This window comes from Mus pahari, chromosome 11 (assembly GCF_900095145.1).
Source record: "Mus pahari chromosome 11, PAHARI_EIJ_v1.1, whole genome shotgun sequence".
Taxonomy (NCBI): Eukaryota; Metazoa; Chordata; class Mammalia; order Rodentia; family Muridae; genus Mus; species Mus pahari.
The window spans coordinates 25,566,960-25,587,424 of record NC_034600.1 but is presented as its reverse complement, the minus strand read 5'-3'; the positions used below and the strand labels follow the sequence as shown (position 1 = coordinate 25,587,424).

General features: G+C 41.5%; 1 protein-coding gene across 2 annotated transcripts in view; it reads right to left on the bottom strand.

Moving 5' to 3' along the window:
* Positions 1-20,465, bottom strand: part of Ap3b1 (adaptor related protein complex 3 subunit beta 1) — a 204,072-nt gene that overhangs the window by 52,432 nt on the left and 131,175 nt on the right. For both annotated transcript variants that reach the window (XM_029543901.1, XM_021208271.2), the window contains exons 21-22: positions 14,962-15,034; positions 8,223-8,329 (exon numbers count right to left, since the gene is read on the bottom strand). In XM_029543901.1, coding sequence (XP_029399761.1) covers positions 8,223-8,329; positions 14,962-15,034 — 180 coding nt within the window. The remainder of the gene's footprint in view (positions 1-8,222; positions 8,330-14,961; positions 15,035-20,465) is intronic.

The following is a 20,465-nucleotide window of genomic DNA, read 5'->3' as shown; positions in this document are numbered from 1 at the left end:
GTGACATCAGCAGCAATGAGTCCTAAGCAGCAGGAGGGTGGCAGCAAATTAAGTTCACCGCCTTAAACATGCCTGATGACTACCTTCTGAGTTAGGCAGTGGGGTGAAGAGGTCATGGCACAGCCTCTGTCCCATCTTCTAGGGACTCAGGCAACCTTCCTTTCTACGATATTTGGTGAAGTCATTGGAAATATCCTTATTTAATGTATAAAGACTTCCAAAACTTTAGAGCTGAAAAGGATCTGAAAAACAATTGTTTCAGCTCCATGATTCCACAGGCGTTCTGAATTTATTTTAACACTGATTATGGCTTTAAATTTATAAACTGCTGCACCAGTTCATAATTTTATCAAATGCCATGTGAATTTACATATTTAAAACCGTATTAGGGAAAATTTCACATGAACACAGAACAGAGAGGCTAATGTAATTAACAGTGAGATACTCTTCACTAAATTTCAATGTTATATCCATTTAGCACCAAGAGAGTAAGTAGGCTTACATGCATGAGACCCTGGGTTGGAGCCCTCCCTCACCACAATAGGGAGGGACAAGACATATACCATATGTGTTATCATCTGTCTAATTCAATATCTTATTTTACTTCTGAGGTAATTAACAAATTTTGACATAATTTTATAAACAAAGTTGGTTTGTATCTCTTACAAAAAAAGTCTAAAGAAACCCTAAAATACTGTTTCATACCTAAAACTAGAACCCATTTCCCCTCTGATCACTCCGTGTCCACATTCTCCTGACCATTTATGCATCCCTGAGCAGAAGGCTGTGCACACCGCATGCGGCTCCCTTCATCTCATCTGCATGTCTGCACACTTGCTCCAACTGTGTCCACACACCCGTCCACGGTGCTCACTTCTCTGAGCCGAGTGTGATGCAGGACTTCAGCGCTACTTTCATTCTGGGGAGGTATTTATAAATCCAGTAATGTAAAACAGCTGCAAACTTAGAGAAATAACCCTGATTGATAGGCTTATAAAAGATGTATGTAATTACATTCCTGAATGGTTTGAATAACAGTGTGTCTGATCTATTCCAAGATAAGTGGTTTTTACTTTTCTTCGATATTAGGGTCATATACCGTACTTATCTATCTTTACTTCATGCTCTCTTGTCTCTGGTAATAAATTAATTTTGTAGTGTTAGTTGGGAATGTACCTATAGCTGAATTCATTTTATCTTCCTTGGAAAGGAAACAAAGTCTTTATGAATATAATAATAATATTTTTCAGGCTTTCACGTCCAAAGATTTAATACTATTAAAAAAGATTTATTTATTTATTTAACCATGCCATGTGTTAGGAAACAAATTTGGCATGCTTTTAAAGAGCACAGTGGTAACAGAAGTTAATCTAACCGATATACAAGTATTTATTATGTGACTGGGCAATGCACAGTGACCTATGATATTAAAAGCTAGGAGAATAAGAATTCTTTACTGCAAATGGCAAAATTCAACGGAAGCAGCAAGACATGAAGGGTTACAGCTGAGAGCTACACAAAGTACTGTTGGTTTTGAAAACAGAGAATAAATCTAGCAAAAAGGAAAATCTAAGAACAATCACATTTTAAAGTACCTCCCATTTCCTACAACTGTGCATGTCGTCTAACGAGTAAAGGCAGCATCATCCTCTTAGGAAAGCAGCACTGGCTGGGCAGTGACTTATCTCAGCTCTGGCAATGAAGACCTACAGCCAAGCAACAACAGCACACAGAGGACAGAAGGAGAAAGGCCCAGGGCTTCCCTTTCTGCCAGTCCTCCAGCCAGTCTGTGAGGTGTGTGTGCCCCTGTGCTCTGTGTTCACTAGTAACTGCAATTAGCATCTCAGTGGACTCACTGGGAAGCTCTATTGTCACACTTATGTATGTGCGCTCTTGTGTAAGCATGCGCTCTCTCTCTCTCTCTCTCTCTCTCTCTCTCTCTCTCTCTCTCTCTCTCTCTGTCTCTCTCTGTCTCTCTCTCTCTCTGCTCAGGGAGCACATGTGCATCTGGTTGACCCAAACAGATTACTCACAACTAATCAACTCGGACAAGTTGAACTCTGACCTTCCTTTACCCATAACAATATAATTTTTTAGATAAAAGACTTAAATTGTTATGTGTGTTTAAACCAATTGAAAGATTTTACAAAAATAGCTGCAACTCAAAATCATTTATAATCTTTTCCATTTTAAAAAGCACACCCCTTACAATCTAGAAAAAGAAAAGAATGGCCTCTGGCAACAATAGGGCGTCTAAGCAGAACAGGGGAAAACGTCAGGCCACAGTACCACATAACTGCAAGTGTAATTTCAAAATTCAGCCAGTTTTCACCAAGAAGAGAACTGAATCAAAGGACAGGACAGGACATGGCTAGGCAATGGAAGCACAGAACACTGTCAAACTTTAATTAAAAAATGTTTTCAATTTAAGCAGACCCAGGCCAGTGATTTTTCATTATTTTTACCACAGTTCCATGACTACTGACATTTTCATCAGAACAAATAAAGGGTTTCCCCCAAATTTAAAATGACAAAATTATTTTAAAATTTAACTCGTAATTTCTCTTCTAAACTCAAAGGAATTTGATCTTAGCTGTACCGGCCTTGCTTGGGGCTGAAATACACCTTCACGTTTAAAACAAAGTTTGAACGTACTTCTGAGAGTGCTTCTACCGTATCAGGAAGCAAGCCTGTCACTGACGAGCGACCATCTTCAGGAACGGCACTGCGTACCACAGTAGCCATGCTTACTAAATACAGTCACTCAGGATGCCTCCCACAACCATCTGTCTGCTCTTACAGAGCAGCCCCCGGGAAGCCTGCTTCTCTAGTGGTATTAAAGGAGTGGAACACACGTTCACAGGAATTTGAGGGACAGAGCATGGGGGTGGGGGGAGCGGGAAATGGAGGGGAGGAAAGGAGGGAAAAATGAGAATCTCTAAGATCAAGCTCGACTCTGGGTACTGAAACCCTAAAGCAACTTCAATCACAGCCCTCGTTATCACACACCATTATCCAGTAACTCCACAGGCTGCTTCAACAGATTTTGGAGGGAGTGGCCAATCCTTCCCCTCACCCATGGCCTGCTCTTTCTTTCATATGAGTTTTAAATCAACCAAATGAGCTCTATACTAAAGCAAGTCTGATGGAGGCTCTTCTCTGTTTCTGAGTTAAGTTTTTACAATAGAACATGGTCAAGACCTCCCTTCATCATGGAGACTTGCTAATCTCGTTAGATGTCATTTTCCTATAGTAAAAAGTCATAAGCCTATCTGGTAGCTAAACTTCTATATTTCTTGCCACAACTAATGTCAAGCACTAACTTTAGAAGCTCTTTTTGTGTGTGATGGGATGGGGTGCCTGGACCCCCGTTTTGTTTGTTCAAACCCAAGTGTTACCTGTGGTTTCCTTTTTCATTTTCTCCAGTGTCAGTCTCGGCCGGGGGAGGAAAGAACAGGAGAGAATGGTCCTTAGACCACAGGTAAGATGCACAGACTCTGATTTGATGCTGGTACTTCCATTATTTGCACATGGGAGGATGGAATAAGGGCCCACATTCGAAGAAGGCAAACGAAGAGAAGGTTGCAAAAAATTAGCCTTCCACTGCATGTTCGAGAGCAAAGGTAGTTCAGACATGTCAATTTAAAGCTGTGATAAGAGTTGAAAACACAGCAGGGATGTAAGGCTTGGGGAATGTCAATATTGTTTAGAATATGAGAAAACAACTAATGATGGTCATCACAGCTATAGAACTCCTATGAGCAAGACTAGGCTAGACTCAGAAGCACTTGATTTAGGATAAAACTTCTTTTTTCACACGCTGCTGCAGACACAGTGATGGCAGGAGTCTTACCTACTCTGCTCACACTTAAGTCTCTAGCCTGAATAAATACCTGAGCCAACAAAACTGAGGTGACAAGGTTTTGGCCTCCCACTGCATCCCAGGAAAGACCAGCTCCTGAGAGGCCACCTCTCAATGTTGGGATCACCCTAGTTATACCAGGAACTGCTCCATGCAGGCCGCTTGGGTTCACACCTGCCCATCACTGCCATGAATCATGAAAGGCACCTAGCAGCTTACATTACGAGGTAGTCTGGGGTGGGGATGAGTTTTGGGGCACTTTGCAGCAATCTGACCTTTAGGGAGCAGGGAGGGCTGTAGATGGAACACAGTAGCAATTCAAGCATGCCCACGCAATGAAGCCTCAGTAAAAGCTCTGAAACGTTGAAGATCAGTGAAGTTCTCCGATCAACAATGTCACCCAGGGCGCGGAATCCACATTATGTGACTCACTCTTCGGTTGAAATAATACCTTAACCCAACGTATAGTACTTTCCCAAGGTCTGTGAGTTTTAATGAATTACTAAACCTGAGGGACATGATCTTGGGCCAGTTTAGGATACTACAGAAGGACCATACCCATCTGACCCTGGTTTTGGCCAATTCCAAAAATACCTTTTAAACAAATTATCAAGCACATACCCATCAGCTCCGCTGATTCCTTCAAGGACAGTCTTGGAATTGTAATACACTTTACTTTCATTCTATACTGACCAACTTACTTTTTTTTAAAAAAATCTTTTTTTTCTGACCAACTTTTTTAACGAGCCTTACTTCACTCTCTTAAGTTAATTCCATCAGGAGACAGTGATCCTTGTAGAGCATGCCTGTTTTTATTTATGGTCAAATAGCCAGAGCTTCTCAACTGTATAGTGCTGTTCTGTCAGGTGCATAAAAACTGCACTGGATGAGTCATGTTCATGGTGACATCACTGATAAGATAAACTAGAAAGTCTCTAAAATGGCTTTTTAAAGAAACTGTGTGGTGTGTATGTGTGCATGTGTGTGTGTGCATACATGTTCATGTAGAGGCAGGAGGTTGGCTCTGGGTGTCTTCTCCATGGGACCTCTTGTCTCTGTCTCTCTGGTGCTGGGCTTACAAGTATGTGCTGCTGTGCCTGGCTTTTATGTGAGATGTGGAGATGCCAACCTAGGCCTTTATACTTGCCAGGCAAATGCATGACTGAGCCATCTTCCTATCCTAGAGGGATAGCTTTACCTGTTGTCTTTATAATAAAATGATGGGACCTAGACATACAAAGTCATCTAAGTCACAGAGATTGGACCTTCACTACACAATTCTACAAGTACTAAATTTCTCATGACATTATTTTTTATAGACAAACAATCCCTCTTTCTCATTTTCTTCGTTCCCATAAGAAGCCAAATATGCAAAAATCTGCTTCATCTGTGTTGTCAGGACCTAAAGTAAACTTGATTATTTAGCAGTAAGCAAGCAATCACACCCATTAGATTAAGGTGTTTGTCACTGACAAACACTGCCATGCCGTCTACTGGCCAGGCCCAAGCTGTCTCGTACAAGGCTGAACAAGCGCTGTGCTGTGCTTCCTATCCTCTGTCAGATGGCAAACCCAGGCCCTGGGCTCACATTATTATTATTATTATTATTATTATTATTCGGCATTATTTAAAGCACCCTCCAGTCCTCCCTCCTTTGCCTCCTCCTCACTGTGTGATCCAGGATAGACTGAATTCTGTGATCTTTCTGTCTCTGCATCCCATTTAATCAGCACACAGAGGCCTGCATAAAACTTTTCTTTAGAAAATGGTATGATGTGAAAAATTGTTCTTTGGGTTTTTGTGCATATATTTTGGTTAATTACAAGAAACAAAACTCATCAGATAGAAGGAAACAATCTACTGGAATAAATTTTAAAGAACAGCTATGATTAGCACAGTCATACATAACATATACTAAAGAAAGGTTTCATCTATTTATTTTAACAAGCCTACTTTAAATCATCCCACTGCAACTGATTTTAGTGCTTCACAACTGACTTTTATGTTTATATGTACACAGAACACTAGAGTTAGAAACAAACAATGACATCTGTCCTACTACCATCATCATTGGAGAACCAAGACACCAAATGATAGCCTTAGTTACAGTCAACTAACTAACTATGGTAATCCAGTCAGCTGTACTGGAAAAATCCCAGTCTTTCATAAATGCCCTCTCCACATTTGCTCTAAAAGTACAGTTCTGGACAATATATATGATTACAGCTGGTTTTGTGTGTCAGTTTGACACAAGCTGGAGTTACCACAGAGCTTCAGGTGAGGAAATGCTTCCATGGGATCCAGCTGCAGGGCATTTTCTCAATTAGTGATTAAGGGGGGAGGGCCCACTGTGGGTGGTACCATCTCTGGGCTGGTGGTCTTGGATTCTATATGAAAGCAAGCTGAACAAGTCAGTAGGAAACATCCCTCCATGGCCTCTGCATCAGCTCCTGCTTCCTGACCTGCTTGAGTTCCAGTCCTAACTTCCTTTAGTGATGAACAGCAGTTTGGAGGTATAAACTGAATAAACCCTTTCCTCTCCAACTTGCTTTTTGGTTGTGATGTTTGTGCAGAAATAGAAACCCCGACTAAGACAAAACTTGATGAAATGAAAATATAAAAAAATACACAAAACAAAAATCTATAATCCCAGAAAAATCAAGTTTTTAGTCTTTTATTTTTCCTATTTTATAAATGCCATTGTATAACTTTGTAAAACTGAGATCTATATATGATAAATTTCTGTCCCTTCACACTTGAATATATTTTGTAGATTATAAAATTGTTCTTAAGTAAGTTTTGCCATATTTCATTTAACCATTAACTATCCTGTCATTAGACAAGGAGGTTTACAAGCATGCATCTAAACCTCTGCATTTCTTATTATTCTCGCAGAAGTAGGCCTACTGAGTGAAAGTAGAAGTATTCTGATAATTCTGTTATGGGCAGCCACGATATCCAGAAGAATAAACTTAATGGTAGCAGACACTGGATTTTGCTAATGCCAAGCAAAATGGCCATTTACATTTACATTTATTCATTAATATGACTACTGCACATTTTCATCCATCCATTATCATCTGCACTTGCTCTTAAATTTATAATCCATTTTTATCATCTGTCTACTTACAAACTGGCTTGCTAGAGTCTGATACACACAGAGAAAAGCATGCTTTAGGTGTACAGCTGGTTGGTGATTTTGCCCCTAAATGGAACATGCCCACACAAGAACACCCATCAGGAGACAGACCATGAGCAGCACCCAGGGCTCCCACGCATCCTGTAGAAGCACTAACATTCTTAAGAGGGCCCTCTAACAAGTATGACTGGTTTAGTGCCCCCAGCATCTGCACTTGGGAGAGAAGCAGCTCCACATTCCCCGGGCAGCCCAGACAACAGTATGTGGAATGCAGCTCCCTGCCCACTGGGTACAACAGCGATTCCCAGCTATATGTGCTCATCAAAAGCTTATGGACTGCTCTATCTCAACGGGTCAGCTATAGCAATAGGTGGTATGTCCTAGGTAACAAGCTTGATTCAAAGCAAGAGGTGGGTGGGCACAACACAAAAAATATATAAAGAAAAATGATTGCAGGTTCAGACACTGACAGGTTGACAGTTTTGATCTGTTTTATGATAGGCAAAATTCTCACTTTGTTAAAGTCATATTCCCAAATAATGCTGATTTTTTTTAAAAGATAACATTATATATAAATAAATCTGTGATGATAACACAAAGAGAATTCAATCCTGGCTTTTAAAATGAAAATAATAGTGAAATTTTAGTAGCCATGTGGTGAGAACAGAGGATTATGGGTTAATATATACAATAATTAACTTTTATTCTCTGCCTCCACTGTGCAGAAATTTTACTTTGTGTAGGTAGAGTCGATGGGCCCAGAGTTAAATTATGTAACAATGCACTTGTGTGTGTATGTGATGACTTCTTAGGTGAGTTTGTTTGTGTATGCATCTTGCTTCATATCCCCACTGGTAAGAAGCACATGATTGTCTATACACTACCTTAACGTGGCAAAGAAGCCCTATATAGTACAGACATAAGACAGCGAAAGAAAGAAAGAAAGAAAGAAAGAAAGAAAGAAAGAAAGAAAGAAAGAAAGAAAGAAAGAAAGAAAGAAAGAAATCACATGATAATTAGATGTAACTAGAAAGCAGAAGACAAGAAGATAAAGGTTGACTAAAGATAAAAATCATAAAATTAAAAGGTCTGTCTGACTCCAACTTCTCTTAGAAGAGGCACTACTGAAGACTGAAAATTCTTTATCAATTATTTGTTTTTTTTTTCATAAGAAGATCATTTGTATCATATGGACAGAGGTGTTACATGGAAATCACTTACGTTGATGACTGAAGAAGAAGTTGACAAATTTAGACCTTCAAGATCAGCTCTCAAGCTTGGAGAAAGGGCTGGTGTAGGAAGGGCAACTGGGGTGGGTACTGGGTTAACTGGAAGAAAAGGCCCAAATAAGTAAGTGTGCATGGAAACTTAATTCATATTATTAAAAGCAGCATTCTATTTTGTTAGTAAATCTAATCTAATTACTTTGATTAATGAACGTATGACAATTCTATTTAAGGCCCTGATTTAATGATGTTATTCTCAAGTCACAACAGTGATTATTAGCCTGAGCTTTAAGCACAAGGCAAACCTTCACAATTCGAGGAATAAATAACTTAAGTAACAGGTAGTTTGGGTTTTTTGTTTTGTTTTGTTTTGTTTTCTTGTTTTAAGATTTTTAATGGCTAAACTTTATTACCCAGAACTTCATTAAAAGAAAATGGTAAGACATATTTTCCACACTAACATAAACAATAATGTAAAGAGATTTTTCCAGCAGGATCAGAAGTTTTTAAAGGCTGCATAACTCATTTCTTTATTCTCCACTCTAACCAATTAGGGTCCAGCTGAATAATTCCCTAATTATCCACGGCCACAAAGCTATGTGCTACAGCTGCCATACAGCCACAAAAGAAACCTGGATCTTGAAAATCTGTTCAAACTAAAAATCCAATTCTATGGCTTGACAAGCATTCCTAAGAAGCCCACGTGGTTCGGCCTGCCCACAGGACACCCGAGTCTCCAGCCCCCCTTCTTTTCCACAGGTTTATGAGCCAAACCCTGACAAGTGTATGTGACAGTCTGCACCTTAATGTTTTGGGTCCTATTAGCCTATGAATACTTTGCCTTACTGGCTTTAGTTTTTAGTACTGTCTCAACTGCGGAATTGAGAAGAAAACCAGGATGCAGAAAAGGGTTAGCTTCCAACAACTTCTCTCTCCAAGCAATGCTACAAAGTACACCACTGGTAGCACTTCACTTAATGTCACACCGCTTTTCAGATTCTCTCCTTTTAGTCTTACAATATCCTGAGAATTAGGAAGAAAAAGTACTAGTTCATAAAGTTAACAATGAAATGTTTCTTTTTCAAAATAAGGTCTTTGTTACATTACTTGAAGAAAAAAAAGGATAAAACCCGTTTTAAAAATAAAGTAACGTGACAGTTTTTAAGTGACGATGCCAAGAAAGAAAATCTTTAAAGGAACTCTCAACTCAACACACAGCACACACAGTAGAAAAGCAGAGATGGGACTGAGTATCTATGGCACTCAAGTCCTTGGTTTCCCCACTGTCTTTATATTTAGCATGGCTGCAGCATTGTTAATACAACCCCTAGGTGCCCATGAGTTTCCCTACAAAACACAGGAGTGTGTGTGTGTGTGTGTGTGTGTGTGTGTGTGTGTGTGTGTGTGGTGTACCCACACAGAGGTCAGCTTGCACCTCGCTTGAGGCAGGCCCCCCTCTTTATTAGCTGGCACACAAGCTGCACGGATTTGCCTGTCTCCCCTCTGATCAGCTGGAAGAGTGCTGGGCTCCCAGGTGTGCTAAGGCACCCAGCCTTACGGGGCTTGAGGGGTTCAAACCCCCATCCCCATCTGGAACAGCAAGTACCCTCTGAGTCGCCTCTCCAACCCCGTATTTTAAGACTTTCAACAAAACCTTCTTTTCTTGGCTAAAGTATGTATGACAAAGATTTATACAATTACTCTTGGTTCATAATTCAATGCAGCAGCAGTACATGAGGCCCAGCCTGTGGCTACCCAGCTTGTCCCTGGTGACTAGCTGCCTCACTTGCTGCTGTCACCATTCTCCCTTACCAACACTTGCCACGTACAAGGTGCAGATGTAAATGCCTTCAGAGGCAGCAATTCACTCCCCCCAGAACAGCACTGAATTCTGTAGGCCCAAGGACAGCACAGAGGCTGTGATGGTTATGTTAGTTATCAGTGTGAGTGCATCTAGAGTCAATTAACAGAGAAGCTGCTAGGTGTGCCTCTGAGGGACTTTCTTCATCAGTATGACAGCAGCTTCTGGTGCTGGTCAGATGGAAAGACCTGCAGAGAACAAGCTCTTGTGTCTTGCCTGCTTGCCTTCACATTGTGCTGGCAAGTTCATCTACCCTATTTGCATTACTGCCGCAGCTTCTGTGCCGCCACCACTCCTCATTGAGTTCAGCTTCTTAGGTGTCTGAGAAGAACCAAAGACCAGTGCTTCAGGAATCCTCCAGGCATTCAGTGACCGACTGGGACTCCCAAGGCACCCAGCCTTCTGGACTGAGCAGTGACCAGACTCTAAGCCTCTCCAGTGTCAAGGCAGCCACAGGGCCTCCCTAGAGCTCATCATTTGGGCAGTGGGATAAGAAGCCCCTTTCAATGTGCACTCATTGTACTGGTTCTGTGACTGGAGAGGAGACTAAATAATCCAGAGGTCAAATAAACTCAGCAGTGTAACAGAGCTAAGAAGTAAAACAAAACTGAGATCAAACTCTGCTGTTTAGGCATAGTGGCATGCACCTCTTATAATGCTAACACTCTGGAGGCAGAGTCAGGTATCTCTGTAAGTTTGAGGGTAACCTGGTCTAACCAGAAAGTTCCAAGTCAGCCAGAGCTACATAGTGAGACGGTCTCAAAAAACAGAAGACAAACTCTCCAAGTCCCCATTGTCCTCTTAACCACATCACTGTATCTCCTCACCTACACACTGCCGACAGTGTGATAGTGGACTTAGCCACATCACTGTATCTCCTCACCTGCACACTGCTGACAGTGTGATAGTGGACTTAGCCACATCACTGTATCTCGTCACCCACACACCGCTGGACAGCATAGCCTCCGCAATACGAATTCGGACGCTGTTCTAGTGGCTATCTGGAAAGGCTTCAAAGCTACTTGAACTCAGTTTTATGACCATCCCATTTAGATAATTTCGTATAGCAGACCAAAAGATATTCTAGTTTCCAAAAAGATAACTCCCCCTCTACCCCAGCCCAAGGCAGAAAGTATATTGCTTTCTCAGAGTCCACAAGCAGACTGCCGGTCATTATCCTGACAAGGATAGTTTTTCCTGACACCCATACAGTCAAATAACTTTATAATCCAAAGTAGTTGTCCAAGACTTAACATCATTTTCTTTTACCATTTTATGAATGGATGAAATAGAAAATTTAACTCATGAAACTAGTTAAAGGCATGCTGGGCTAATGCCTGTGTTCACAGCAGCACCCTCAACTGGCGCATGAGCTGGGTTTATTCAAAATGCTGGCCAGTTTTGTAACTGAAACAGTCTATTGCTGGACCTTCCTGGGGAGAGCCACTGGAGACTCCTGGCAGGGCATGGTACCCTGCTCCATGGCCTGCTCAGCCCAGCTTATCCTCCCTACTCTGCTCTCTAGCCTCCCTCTGCTTTGTTCATACTGAAGGATGGATTGCACCGCATGACACTAAGTGCACATCGGTGCCTGTCTCTCATTTCAGTCACAGAACCGCATTCTCAACGTTGGCTGCTAGGTCTGAACATGAACTTTCCCAGGCCTCAAGGATTAGAGGCATGGTCCCCAGTCACGGTGCCCCCTTTTGGAAATGCTGCATGTTTATTTCGGTGATGACTCCTTAGCTCTAGGATGCAGGACCCTGAAGGATGCTTCTGGCCTCTACCCAGATGCTATGATGCAGACAGCCACCCCTACACATTGATGCTTCACTTTTGCCTCGGGCCCAAGGTAAGGGAAATGGTGGGCCATGGACTGAATCCATGAGCCAAATACATCTTTCACCTTGTAATCTGTTTTTCCCAGGCCAAAGCAAGGAAAATAAAAAATAACTTCTCTGCTGGCTCTCAGTACTCTGAGTTTCTTGTATAAATGGGATTATTTAGGTCTTCAGCATGTAAGGGTTAACTGTATCACAACAAATACCCAGTATGTTCCTCTGAATGAAGTCATGGACAACCAGAGCACTTGTTTGCGGCTCTCCTGGAATGCACTGCTCAGTACCTCTCCTGAAAGCTTAGCCTACCTCTCAGAGACCGAGGCATCAGGCTGCAGTGGAGCCCTTCCAGCGGGCAAGCCAGAAGCTGCAGAGGGCAGAGCCAGCACCTCATGCTTGGCTTCAGCTCTGCTCAGACCACACTTCTCCCAAAGGCATCCTCAGCTATGCCCCTATTCTTATGTAACTTGCACCACACTTATGCCACACTCATGGAAAAGTACATGTGGATGCACTTGCTCAGGTAGAGACACCTTTGGCTAGAGTTTTAGTTCCTAGAAGAGAATTAGTGAATTCTCCTAATGTGTTAAGAAGGCATCCAGCAAAGTCCTTTGAACTCAGCAGACACTCCATCTATAGACATAGCTGAAATAACTTTTTAACAAATATTTTTAGTATCACGTCTGACAAAGAATTTTGAAGGAAAATTTAACTATGTGGGTACTAACAACAAAGAGAAATATTTCCTATATCAAGTTGCTGAGTTTTAAAAACAAGTTGAGATAAAACTCTCCTTCCTAAAACTATTGTCTTTAAGAAACAAGTTGAGCCAGGCAGTGGTGGCGCACGACTTTAATCCCAGCACTCGGGAGGCAGAGGCAGGCGGATCTCTGAGTTTGAGGCCAGCCTGGTCTACAGAGTGAGTTCCAGGACAGCCAAAGCTACACAGAGAAACCCTGTCTCGAAAAAAATAAAACAAAACAAACAAACAAACAAAATAAGACAAAACAAAACAAAACCCAACAACAAAAACAAGTTGAGGAAACTTTGTCTCTCTCTATAAAAATATATATTTAAAAATGATTACACTCTAGCATTTCCACTGTAAATGCTATTTCCACTGTTCTCATGCTCTGTACGCATGTTATTATTGACTGGTTTTTAAGATTATTTATTTTTATTTCATGTGCATTGGTGTTCTGTCTACATGCATCTGTGTGAGGGTGTCAGATCTTGGACTTACAGATGGCTGTAAGCTGGCAAGTGGGCACTGGGAATTGAATCCAGGTCATCCGGAAGGGCAGTCAGTGCTCTTAACCACTGAGCCATCTCTCCAGTTCATGACTGATTGGGTTGGTTTTTTTTGACACAGTTTTCTCTGTGTAGCCCTGGCTGTCCTAGACCTCACTCTGTAGACCAGGCTGGCCTCGAACTTGCAGAAAGCCACCTGCCTCTGCCTCTGCCTCTACCTCCCAAGTGTTGGGATTAAAGGCCTGCCCCACCATGTCTGGCTATGTCTTTATGTATAGCATTACAATGAACTTGTGTTGTTCCTAAGCGTCCCAGGGAGCCACTACATCTCTGAAAATGAACTAATGGAGGTCTGAGAGTTGGTGACTTCAGAGCTTGGAGGTAACCTGCCACCAGAAGGTGGAGGGCAGCGCTGTCAGCAGCAGCAGGTCCAAGGGCCCTGTGGGGACAGCAGGGTGTGCTTGAGCCAAGTATCAGTGGCTTCACTGACGGGCAAGAGGCATAATCATCTGGGAAGGAGCCACACTGTTATCTAATGCAGCACCAGGATAGTAAGCTAATGGGTTTAATACAAGGAAGGGAGATGTGGCTTTGTAGTTCACTGGCAGGATAAGTTTCCAAAAAGAAGGACTAGGCCAAGAGACACACACGTCCAGTTTGACAGAACTAAGATGACTCCAAAAGGCTGTGTCTGTGTTCCTATGGAGGGCATCCGCAGTGCAGACACGTGCAGCGCTATCACCCGGCCCTTTCTGACACTAGATGCTAGTAAACTGAAATCTTGGCTAGGATGGACAATGTGATCCAGATTTGATTCCGAGTTTTGAAACAGTGTATGTCATCTGTAAAGCGATGGCTTTTGCTGTGGTACTGTCACATCACCCTCAGTCACCCACCCCACAGCCCTCCTATAGTCCTCTGCGTACTGTCATGATCTCCCCAGCCCTAGATGCCACATGAGACAAAACATTGTGTGTTTTTGATTCTACCCTACTTAATGGGACATCTTGTTCCATCGATGCAGTATACATACTGCATCTACTTCAACTAACCATAGAGCACCTATGATACCAAACCTTATCATCGTTGCTAATGTGGTCAAATGTGTTCTTTCTCTAGAGTATTTTTCTATATTATACACTTTATTCTTCTCTCTTAAGAATTTGCTATGGCTATCACAATAGACGATATGAATAGCATGGATCTATGAATAAATGAGGTAACCCCAAACAACTTACCATCTACATAAGAGAAGTACTGAAAACCAGACTTCAACATTCGAGAGATCTTATATACAGTTCCTCTCCTACTAGAGTCTACCTAGCAATGAAGTTCAAGGCACTGCCCAGCTCCCACCACAATGAATGATTTCAGAGTTGTAACTATATAGAGTTGGGTTAGTAAAGTGTAGGCATCTGAATCCTTAGACCCATATTTGAATGAAGACTTTCTGCTGTGCCTTTCTTTTGCTACTCTCAGAGTTTCCTCCAGCTTCCTTAGGCACCTGTGTTAGTCCCCACAGCCTGGATCTCACAATGTGGATGATGGCAGGCAGGACCATTACTTGGTGTTTTACTAAAGTAGAACCAACAGGTCTGCCGTTCTCCTCACGTGACAGAGAACTGACATGCTCAACCAGGGAAAGGCACTGGCTGGAAAATTCCCACCTTTTCTGATGCATCTTTACAACAGATGCCTCTAAAACTTGGGAAGCCTACACGAGAAGTACTATAGAAATACAGAGCACCCATCCATACAGAGCCAAGGGGCATTCCAGAACTTACAGTCATCCAGATCTAGAAGGAAAACATCTTTGGAGGGAGGATGTCTTTCTTGCTGGGGTTTTCTTTCTTTTGCCTGTAAAACATTGAAATCTCACTTCAGATCCTGTCTAAAGAAAATGTTAAAGTCTTCTTACCATTACCAAACAAGCATGGTTTTCATTCTTGGTTTTAGAAACAAAAACACAATTGAAACTTCTGTATGGTGATATAAACACTTTCCTGAATCAAAGTTTGTATTAGCATTCTGTATTTCTTCTCATCACACATATTGTTACTTATGTTAAAATACTTTGTATTTAAAGAATATTTAGACCTTTATGAGGCTCTCAGTAAAGGCAAATAAGCATTCTTAGAGATAACTACTAAACAGGTTTACTCAAGGAAAAGGAACACTCAAACAATTCTACATGGATAGAGCTGACGTCCTCAGGCCTGCAAGAGGCTGTCTCCTTTCTAAGATGTCAGTCTATGAGGGGCACTGCACTACATACTCGGTATTCCCCTACGAGGTTGTCAGGGGCCAGCACCAGCAGTACCCTGACAACGGCCTCTTTTGTGTAGAAAATAACTCGTTTACCTTCATCGCGTTTTATAAAGAGTAAATATTTAAAACATACCAACTGAAAATCAGGGCTTCTTCCATGACAAGTTGGCTCATTCACTGTGAGCATTCATTCCCATGGCAGTGACTATAAAGCCTTAACTAAGCTTACCCATCTTAATAAAAATAATATAACTGGCGTTAGGGGAAGGCATACTTTGTACAGTGCTTGTTGTAAAAATATAAGGAATTAGGACCCCACACCCACGACAGAGCAATGTATAACTCCAGTGTATGTTGAGAAGGTAGAGAGAAGAGGATTTCTGGGGATTGCCGCCTAGCCACTGCAGCTTAATTATGTTCCAGTGTGAGATGGAAAGCAATAAGAAAGAACCTAGATGCTGCCCTCTGGCTTCTCCACTCATAACAGGTGAATGGACACCCACACCCACATACATCTACACTCATACCTATCTCCTGGCACACAATAATACTTAAGGAGCACAGTAAACAAAAAAGGTCAACAAAGAGTAGTGCATTAAACTAGTACATCTGTATCAACTTTGCTTAATCTGTTTGTGTTTTCTTTTAGATAAATTCTCAAATCCAAACTAACAATTTTACTTCTTTTTATTCATTCATTTATCAGATTCTGTGCTCAGCAATGGAAATCATCACCTAGAAAAAGTCCCTACAAGAGAAATTTAAGCTTATTGCTAGCATAAAGTATGTGTCACTAAAGCAAAAGGTCTACTTGAGTGCTGGTGCACTTACAATAGCTCACACATAACCAGCATTACCTAACCATATGCTTGGGGGTTGGGGTATAAAGAGGTGCCTCGGTGAACTGCTGGCAGAGAGGGCCTGAGTTCAGTTCCTAGCACACACATCAACAGCTCACAACCACCTGGAATTCCAGCTCTGGGAGATCCTTCACCATCTTCTGGCTCCTGGGGCACTGATTGTGTGTGCATGGGTGCGCAAATGTGTGTGTGTGTGTGTGTGTGTGTGTGTGTGTGTGTGTGTGTGTCTGGGAAATAAGGTTTTCACGTGATTAAAGTTCTGTTTGTATTCTCCTTTACGCCCACATTCAGAGAACTGTTCAAGGATTAGATAAGAATACATGGTTAAAAAAAAAAAAAAAGTATAAGTAAAAAGAGAAAATCAGCACTGTTTCCTTCCCTCCCAACCACTGAAATCTCAAAGCCTTCTACATAAGTTTTCACTCTATCTTTCTTTAAACACAAAATAGTTTCTGCCCCCTCCAAACTGGCCACATGAGCAACAATGTCTATCTGCAAGAAAACAAACACACACACACACACACACACACACACACACACACACAAATGTTAGTTTTGAGCCTGAAATTTAAGTTACAAGTTAATGAGAGCAGATTTAGAATGAAAACGCCATCCCCAAGTAGACTTTGATCCCTACAATAAAAACATAACCCAAGGGTTATCAGCATGTGGCTTATCAAACTGTTGCGCACAATAGGTGTAGCTTCCTGCCAGGGAAATGACAGTCCTCATCAAACTGTAAGCTCACCGCCTGAAAAGTTAGAAACCTATCAAAAAGAGATAAAGTTAGAGCTGAAGGCAAGCCTAGCCCTCTTCTACTGGACAGCTGAGAATAGGCGTCTCTGTGTATTGAGCACATGTCAGGTCCTACACAGCAGAGGAGAGCTCCTTGTGCATCTGGCCTTTCTCTTAGCAGAAGCCTAGGAGAGAGGGAAGCAGGCTGGAAGGACAGGCTTCCACTGACTTTCTGAGGAGAGCCAATAAGCAGCGACTGAAATACAACATCAGCAACAGACGACGGTCATTTCCACCACACTGGCAAAGCCTTGCATTCTGAATCGAGGCTATAAAACGCTTCATGATATGCTAGCACGCTTCTCCTACATTATATTTCATTTTCCATTTAAAAAAATCCATAGTAAGTTCACAACATTTTCATACTTAAAGGATCAACTATGAAAATAAAAATCTGAATTCTAAACAAAGAAGTTAAGAGCTCTGTCTCATCAAACACTTCTCCATTCGCAATTCATCTTGGTAATAGAGACAGAACGTGGGCAAATGCATATAGGACTGGAAGCCAGAGATTCTTCTTGCTCAATGCATAATTCATGCGCTCCGCCTGCAAAGTGTGTAAAATGAGGATTTCACACCGTTGCATGAGCCATGGAGCTGCGGAGAAAAGGCAGATGAAATCATATTTTACTGTGTGAATTTTATTTCTTACCCTCCAAATATTTACACAAAACTACCATTGACAAACCAAGCCCACTGACAGATCACCCACTGTTTCCATTGTGTTAGGACGTGAAAGGAGATCAAGCAGAAAGATAGACAATTTGTTTTTGTATATTTTTTTTAAAATAGAGAATTAGGTTTTTAACAGCTGAGTGACTATATTTGACTTTTATAAGGACAACAGTTACTGATCTTAGATCTGGCTACAGGACACAGCTATGCATCAACCCACTGCCTGCAAAGCTCCAGCTGGTCCCTATGGGATTCATTACACACGGACACAGAAACATTTGCAAAATGGAATAAAGAGTCACAGGATTAAGAAACTAACTTCTAGTTAACGTATTTCATTTAGAAAATAAAGGATCTTAAATTCTAAATACAAATAAAAATATATAACAATCTCTGTAATGATTTTGCATGCATTATGAATATCCATTTGCATATCTTACAGAAAAGCTAAGAAGAAAGAATGGCAAGTGCCAGGTGTTTCTACTGTAGAAAGGGTTGAAATTTAAAACCATATGAAACACTATGAAAAGTTTATGAAACTTCTGGATTTAATGCTAATGAGCAATACAAGAGGTCTGTGCAACCCTTTCCCATCAGAGAAACCTGCTTCAGCTGGATGGTTCCCCTTTGTTTTACAGATCTCAACTAAAATCAAATGACATTTCTTTTTTTGAAGAATTTAAAATATGAACTATATTGAGAAAGACAAATGTTGAAAGAGACAAAGCTTTGAATTTTTAACATAAAGACCAATATTCCTCATTAGCCACAGAAGTTAAGGGTTTCAACACCTGTAAAGACCCATGAGAAGAAAGACTTGTTCTTATTTCTCAGAGAACAAAAAAGCAGACTGCAAATGGTTTCTTCGCAGGGCTCCGTTCACAGCACACAGTAAAACTGCATTGTCACCAAGGCTCTTTCACAGGTCAGTCACCTTTATCAGCAGGTCTTTCTATTAAGGAAATCTTAACATTTGCTGACTGTCAGAGACTGTCCTGATGTCACCAGAGTAGGTCATCAATTTCACAGTACCCCCACAGAAGAACAGCAAAGGCCAAAGATGGAGAAAACCCGAGATAACTATGGGCATCTCTGACACTGCTAGGAATACACAGTATAAGTGTTCTTCCATAGCTAGTTCAGACAGTAATATCATGACCCAGGTATAGAAATATGCTTAACATTTATTGTTAAGTGAAAGAATGCTAAATACATCATATTTATTTTACATTGTTAGATTATGTTTTGTATATGGTGTATGTAATTAAAACACTGTTAACACAGGACTGGAGTGGAGTATCAGTTGGTCAGTGCTTGTGATGTAAGCATGAAGATCTGTCCTCAGAATCCTAGCACCCACAGAAAGAGCCGGGCACTGCACCTGACTGGACTGCTAGCACCTAGGAGGCAGACACAGGCAGATCCCCAGTCAACACTTGTCAACTACTCCAGCCAAATCCGGAAGTCCTGGTTCAGAAACAAATCTTGTCTCAAAAACTCAGGTGGGAAGTGACTGAGGGAGTCAGCTGATACGAAACCCCAGTGCTCTTCCGAATGCACACACACATACACATTGAACCCTTGTCAGTACCTACACACAGCCACCACACAGTCCCCTAGAGAAAACACTGCTAACGTGTAAAACAGACACATCCCCAATACATTATAACCACGATTCCAAACTCCCACTCCCCTCCTTATCTCTATGTGTAAGAGTTGGAGCACACCGTGGAGAGCTCGCAGCACAGCTAACGTGTCAACAGCAGGACATCACTCCATGACACAAGCTGAGGTGGAAGGAGCTCTCCAACAGGCTGCTTAGTCTCAGGGTCTGATCAAGGGGAAACAACACTGGCTCAAGTACAACGCTCCCATCTGCTAAACACATCCCAGTGTGCCCATTATAAATTGTTTATGTTACAAAAAAATGTAAGACACACAGATACAAATGAAAACCACTTCCACATATGTCTATATTGCTAAGTTTTCTCTCTACTCTTCCATATAAAAATATTTTCCTTTACACTGAACAAAGCGTGTAGAAGTGCTTAAGATATAGAACTATTAAGAGGGATTTTGGGGGGCTGCATATGGTTCAGTGGTTAAGGGCACTGGCTGCTCTTGCAAAGGACCAAGGTTCAGTTCCCAGCACCCACACAGTGGCTCACAAGTGTCTTCAGTTCCTACTCTCTCTTCTGGCTACTGTGGGCATATATGCATAGACACACAGGCACACACACAAAACTTTTTTAAAAAATCTAAAAAAAAAAAAAAAAATCAAATTTTCTATGGGGATTACTTGGGACAAAAAGATTATTTTATAGAAACAACAATACTCCAAACAATTTTCAGATACATTTCAGAATGGAATTCCTGCATATAAAGGTCCACTTGTCCCTAAAGTAATCAAATCTTAAACCAGATCATGTGCTATGGCACATGTACTAGGTGACAGACCTTTAAGGACTATAGATACCCAAGAGGGACACCCTCCCAGCAGCCTGCCGTCACTGCCCACTGAGGACAGCAAAGCACACATGTAGAAGCGTGTGACTGTTAGAACATGAGTAGATTAGGATGAGAGAGGATTCAAATATGATGGCTGAGGCGCTCACTGAAACTGGATGGCAGCAGGGTGTCTCTGCAGCTTGATCTAACCGCTGTGATCAAGGCAGGGGTTAGAAAAACCC